The sequence below is a fragment of the Mercurialis annua genome, linkage group LG5, assembly GCF_937616625.2.
Source record: "Mercurialis annua linkage group LG5, ddMerAnnu1.2, whole genome shotgun sequence".
Classification (NCBI taxonomy): Eukaryota; Viridiplantae; Streptophyta; class Magnoliopsida; order Malpighiales; family Euphorbiaceae; genus Mercurialis; species Mercurialis annua.
Genome location: NC_065574.1, coordinates 20,742,945 through 20,749,742, shown reverse-complemented (window position 1 = coordinate 20,749,742; position 6,798 = coordinate 20,742,945). Strand labels below are relative to the sequence as shown.

Below are 6,798 nucleotides of genomic sequence, written 5' to 3'. Positions count from 1 at the left end.
AATCCAAACGGTTAAAACGTTACGAAAAAAATCATCATGTTTCACCTTTTTAGCGGTTTAAGCCAAACGTTTACAAACGTTACGAAACAAATCCAAACGTTTCACTTTTTTAGCGATTTAATCCACATGTATGCAAACATTACGAAACAAATCCAAACGTTCCACCTTTTTAGCGATTTAAGCCAAACATTTAGAGACATGTTGTTCCTTCCAACCTTATTTCTCGCACACATGTGTTCCGGACGAGATTTATTCCTAGGTGTTTTGGTCTGGACCCTCGCATCGCAATGCAAGAGTCGGCGTTCCTGCAAAAGCTCTCTTCTAGCAGTTTTAAAACAGGTAGACGACATTTGTCGATGTAATAACTATTTTATCCCTTTATGGAAGGAGTTTAAAACAAGTAGGGTGGACGTGGAAGTCCGTTTTCAAATCTGGAATTTGATTTAGCCTTGCGGCTGTATCCAGTGAAAGGAGTTTCCACTAGACTGCTTATTGGAGGTTTGATCAAGTAAAGGAGTTTCATTTAATCAGATTTATTCTTTTAGGTCTGGCCCAAAAAGATTTTTTGAAAATCTTGTTTTTGAAACTGGAAAATTTGTTAGGCCGGACCTAAGACTAAGATTGAAATGGTAGTTTTTTGAAAACTTTGATTTGGAATCATTACATTGACAGTTATGCCTCAAGTACAATCATTATATTAGGTGTTTTCCAAAAGGGTAGTGTCTAGGCTGAATGCATGTGGGCTGAGTCATTTGGTTTTGGTAGTAAACGGTTTAAGGCTCCCACAGACAGATATACCTTTGGTAGGTCTCCTCAATCACGAGTACAAGAGACCGAGGTACTGGGCTGTTAGTGATACTGCTCCGCAGAAAACATTATGGATATTGTAGTGCAACACTAGAGCGTGAGATCGGCTATGAGTATCGAGGCTGGATAGGGACTCCAAGAGAGTTTGTGAGAAGATAAATTTCTAATGCAATGCAACATGTGTGAATATGTCTGGAAAATAAAGCAGGTGATTAATATGGCGCAAGTCGTGCGGTTTAGGTACATGGCAACCGTTTTTTAAAACGATTATGAAAACGTTTTTATGTTTATGTTTTAAAAAAAGCTGTTTTTAATCCCCAGTGGAGTCGCCGCTGTGAGCGAAGCAGGGTTCGGGGGCCGCTCGCCCAAGGCTTATAGCTAACTTCTCGATCTGGAAATGGTTTGAAAAAAGGATTCGCCACTTAGTTCAACTAGGAAATGCCTTTTAACCGACTAGGTAACCTTACTCGCTTATGGGTAAGATTACCTCGCATTGGACTAAAGACTAGGGTTCTTGAACCTCCCTGAGACTCTTGTATTTGGATTATCTGTTATCGGATTTATTTACATGACATATTCGTTTTTATCTCATCTCAACAGTATATGCAGTTCACAAGATATGAAAGCTGTAAATAAACATGTATGAAAGCAGTAAAAACGTTTGACGCGCATATGACTCGATCTGGACTGGCATTTGAGGCAAGTGGCAGGTACTCCTAAACATACTTCTAACCTTAGAGGTTTTTAGAAAATAGTCATAAGTATGGCTGGTCTGGATTGATTACCTGCACAATTGTCTGTATACCAATTGCACTTGGGCATGCTATCAATGTTTACCGCTTTCCAAAAGTATATCAATTACCCGGTTAAATGGCTAATCACATAAATCAGTCAACTAATGCAATTCCATCCCGTCACCTTGACATTGTAGGACTGCCATGAAATGACTAGTAACAGTTGTATAGGTTTTTCAAGACTCACTAATAAAATCAATCAAACTTTTATATCCGAATTTTGGCTTTGTGCATGTCAAATATCCAGACCAGCCAGACTTTGCTACTTGTTAGAAACATCTAAGAATAGATGTTTGTTTAGGAGTACCTGCTACTTGCCTAAAATGCCAGTCCATAAATAGTCATATGTGGGTGAAACTTGTTTACATGCTTTCGTACCTGTTTGTTTACCAGCTTTATATCCTATGAACTGTATATACTGCTGAGATGAGGTTAATGTAAATATGTCTAGCAAATAAAACTCGTGACCGATAAGCCAAGCACACGAGTCTCTGGGAGGTCCACGAACCTGTCTTTTGGTTCGATGTACGGTAATCTTACCCATAAGCGAGTAAGGTTACCTAGTCGGTTAAAAGGCATTTCTTAGTTAAACTAGGTGGCGACTCCATTTTAAAAACTCATTCCAGATCGAGAAGTCAGCCATAAGCCTTCGGCGAGCGGCCCCCGAACCCCGCTGCGCTTACAGTCGCGACTCTACTATGATTAAAAACAACTATTTTTGAAAAATTAAAACGTTTTCAAAACTATTTTCAAAAACAGTTGGCATGCCTTACGGCTTGCGCCTTATCAATCACAAGATTCATTTTCCAGAAATATTTACACTTGTTGCATTGCTTTATAATTTCTGTTCTCACCTACTCTCTAGGAGTCCCTTTCCAGCCCCTATACTCATAGCCGCTCTCACGCGCTACCGTTGCACTCCAATGTCCAGAACGTCAAATGCCTCCTAGGTCGCTCGCACTCGTGATTGAGGAGACTCGTAAAAGGTATATCTGTATGTGGGAGACTTTAACCGGTTACTACCAAAATCAAATGACTCAGCCCAAATGCATTCAACTTAGACACTATCCTTAAGAAAATACTTAAAAGAATGATTGTAATTGAGAGAGTACGTCAATGTAAGGATTCTAAGTCCAAATTTCAAAACTACCTCTTCAATCTCAGTTTTAGGTCCGGCCTAATAAATTTTCCAATTTTCAAAACCAGATTTTTCAAAACATTCTATTAGGCCAGACCTAAAAATACAAACCTCGATCAAGTAAAACCCCTTTACTTGATTACAAATCAAATGCCAGTCTGTTCAAGTGTTTGTCCATGCACTTAACAAGCCGAGAGGCTAAATTATTCCAGATTTAAAAACAGAGCTTTATGTCCACTCTTTATTTGCGCGCCTCCAGAAGGGAACAAATGAATCCTTACATTGACTACTACCGCTTGTCTGTATATAAGTGCTAAAGAGAGCTTACATGTATACGTTCACTCTTGCATTGCGATGCGAGGGTCCAGACTAGAACTCCTAGGAATCAAACCACCCCCGGAACACATGTGTGGGAGAAACAAGGTTGGAAGGAACAATATATCTCCGTACTTGCTATTTACTACGTGCTAAATGTTCAAACTGACCCCCCTGCATATCATGCATTTTCACATCACGCATTTTATGCATCCAGCATCATATAAATCATGACATGCACTTGTGGATACTAACCCCTTGTGGATAAAGCCATATAGGAAATATAGCTCTAACTACTACTCGCGAAGGCATGGGCTCAGGGTTTAGAACGTTCAAGATCTCCAAGATGACGTGCTGCGATAATGAGAGCCATGCCACAACTTAAGCCGAGTTGGAGGAATCTTCTCATCACAATGGAAAGATTGCGAAGGAAATAAACTAGATGCCATGATTCGAGATATTCAAAGAAACTATTGAACGCCTGAAAGAAGAGCCGAAGGATGCCCCCTACAAGACTTACTCATCGAGGACCTGTTCGACGGCACACCCAGCAACCTGGCCCTTGCGGAGGATACCATGGTGAGTCTGTAAAAATTTGTTTGTAGAAATATTTTTGATTTATTTTATAAAACTGATGTAATGTTGGCATCCATTTATGAGGATGACGACCATTTTGCTTCCAAAGTCGATTATATAACTAAAAATTCTGCGCATTTGTGTGTTATCTTGCCTAATGGACATATTATGTTCAATGATCATCCCATACGCGTATATGAAATTAGATCCATTAAAAATGATACATTCAATATTGGTACAAATGAAAATCCCAGAGAAGTTTATGTTTCAAGTGACCTTACCTCTGAGGTGAGAAATAGAGTTGAGCAAGTCATCCTCAAAAGGAAGTCGGTATTTGCCTAGTCTTGCGACGACATGCCAAAACCTGACAAGGAAGTAGCAGAACATTATCTGCCTATAAAACCAAACGCAAAGCCGATAAAGTAGAGGTTCCAGAGACTCAGGCCCGAATAATCATCCTTAGTAAAAGACAAAGCGAAGAAACAGCTCGATGCAAAGTTTCTAGAAGTGGTCAAGTACATAGAATGGCTGGCGAACATAGTACCAGTACCAAAGAAAGACAACCACATTAGCGTCTTTGTGGACTATCGGGATTTGAACAAAGAAACCCCCAAAGATAATTTCCACTACATCACATAGATGTGCTAATCGACAGCGCAACAGCCAGCGCAATGTTCTCGTTCATGGATGGGTTCTTTGAGTGTAACCAGATCATGATGGCCTCTATAGACAAGATCAAGACAACCTTTATCACAGCATAGAACACCTATTTCTATCAGGTAATGCCATTCGGGCTAAAGAATGGAGGCGCCAAGTACTAGAGGATGACCACTACCATATGTCACGACATGATCCACAAAGATGTTGAAGTCTACGTCGACAACATGATGGTAAAATCAGACACGGAAGAGAATCGCTGGGAAGGCCTCAAAAAATTCCAAGCAAGAGCTGAACGCTACAACTTAAGACTCAATCCCAAAAAATGCATTTTCGGGGTAGCCGAAGGAGAATTGCTTGGGCACATAGTCAGAAATGATAGAATGAAGATTGACCCTAACAAAGTAAAGGCCATCAGCGAAATGCCAGTGACAAGGATCGAGACAAAAGTGAGGGGGTTCATTGGGAGATTGCAATATATCAGCCGATTCGTAGCAAAAATGCAAATGATTTGCGACCCAATCTTTATATTGCTCAAGAAAGATCAGCCCGTAGTCTGGATTGAACAATGCCAGATATAATTCAAAAAAATAAGGGAATACCTGGTCCCATTCTGACCAGACCGGTCAAAACCCGCACGAGTGCAAGGCACTCAAAGCCAACGAGGTTTAAAAGTATCTCTAACCTTGTATGTGTATCCAATTGTCCCTGAGCATGCTAGCACTGTTTACTGCTTTCCAAAAGCATTCCAAATCCAATAATAACCGGTTACAGGACTAATCACCTAAAATTGGCCAATTAATGGAATTCTAGCCCATCACCTAGACATCGTAGGACTAATACGTAAAAGTAGTTACGGTTGTATTAGCTTTTCAAGACTTGCCTAATAAAATCAATCAATCACATTTATACATCTGGTTTAGGCTTTCTGTATGTAATCAATCCAAACCATCCAGACTTATGACTATTTGCTAGAAACCTCTAAGGTTAGATGTATGCTTAGGAGTATCTGCTACTTGCTTCAAATGCAAGTCCAGATCGAGTCATATGCGCGTTAAACGTGTTTACAGCTTTCATACTTGTTTATTTACAGCATTCATTTCCTGTGAACTACATATACTGTTGAGATGAGATCTAAAACGAATATGTCTAGAAAATAATGCCGGTAACAGATAAGCCAAGCACAAGAGTCTCGGGGAGGTCCACGAACTCTAGTCTTTAATCCGATGCACGATAGTCTTACCAGAGGCGAGTAAGGCTATCTAGTCGGTTAAAAGGCATTTCCTAGTTGTACTAGGTAGCGACTCCATTTTTAAAACCATTTCCAGATCGAGAAGTCAACCATAAGCCTTGGGCGAGCGGCCCACGAACCCCGCTCCGCTCATAGTGGCGACTCCACTGGAGATTAAAATCAATTGTTTTTAAAAACATAAACACAAAAACGTTTTCAGAATTGTTTTAAAAAACGGTTACCATGGACCTAAACTGCACGGTTTGCGCCTTATCGATCACTGGCTTTATTTTACAGACATATTCGCACCTGTTGCAATGCCTTAGCCAGCCCCAATACTTATAGCCGCTCTCACGCTCTGGCTCTGTTTTCCATTGCCCATAACGTCTTATGTGGAGTAGTATCACTCACAGGCCAGCACCTCGGTTGTTGGTACTCATGATTGAGGAGACCTATCAAAGGTATGTCTGTCTGTGGGAGCCTTAAATCGGTTACTACCAAAATCCAATGACTCAGCCCACATGCATCTAAGCTTAGACACTACCCTCTAGGAAAATACCCAATATAATGATTGTACTTGAGGCATGACTGTCAATGTAATGATTCTAAATCTAATATTTCAAAAACTACTACTTCAATCTTAGTCTTAGGTCCGGCCTAACAAATTTTCCAGTTTCAAAACCAGATTTTTAAAACTTCTAGTTAGGCCAGACCTAAAAGAAACAAATTTGATTAAGTGATACACCTTCGCTTAATCAAACCTCCAATTACTCGTCTACTGAAAACCCCTTTTGCTAGATACAGCTCTAGGCTAAATCAAATTCCAGATTTCAAAACGGACTTCCAAGTCCACCCTACATGTTTTCAACTCCTTCGAGAAAGGGGTTTAGATTCATTGCACCGACAAGTGCCATCTATCTTCTTTGGAATTGCTAGAAGAGAGCTTTTTGCAGGAACGCCAACTCTTGCATTGCGATGCGAGGGTCCATACCAAAATACCTAGGAATAAACCTCGCCCGGAACACGTGTGTGGGAGAAATAAGGTTGGCAAGAACAACGTGTCTCTCTGATATCAAATTGTTCTATGTGCAAAACTTGCTATGTGCTACGTGTTAAAAACTAACCCCTGCGTAGCATCTACATATCATACATCTCATGCATCATAGCTGCAAAACATCATACTAACCCCTTGTGGATGCAGTGACATGCATCATGCACTAACCTCTTGTTCTGCAACCACGCTACTGACTGCTCTATCTAGTACCTATTCGACATTTAGA

The 6,798-nt window shown here is 40.4% G+C and overlaps 1 protein-coding gene across 1 annotated transcript; it reads left to right on the top strand.

Moving 5' to 3' along the window:
- Positions 1-4,454: 4,454 nt before the first annotated feature.
- LOC126681692 (uncharacterized) lies at positions 4,455-6,521 on the top strand. Its single transcript, XM_050377246.1, has 3 exons — positions 4,455-4,744; positions 5,920-5,979; positions 6,317-6,521. Exons 1-3 carry the CDS (start codon positions 4,455-4,457, stop codon positions 6,519-6,521), a joined length of 555 nt encoding a protein of 184 aa, XP_050233203.1.
- The last annotated feature ends 277 nt before the right edge of the window (positions 6,522-6,798 follow it).

What these genes read in the sequence shown, in the direction of transcription:
- LOC126681692 (XM_050377246.1), top strand. Translation starts at nt 4,455, where the DNA reads ATGACCACTACCATATGTCACGACATGATCCACAAAGATGTTGAAGTC. An exon ending in ATCGAGACAAAAGTGAGGGG is followed by an intron (nt 4,745 to 5,919) that starts GTTCATTGGGAG and finishes TATGTGGAGTAG; the next exon opens with TATCACTCACAGGCCAGCAC. An exon ending in ATTGAGGAGACCTATCAAAG is followed by an intron (nt 5,980 to 6,316) that starts GTATGTCTGTCT and finishes CCCTTTTGCTAG; the next exon opens with ATACAGCTCTAGGCTAAATC.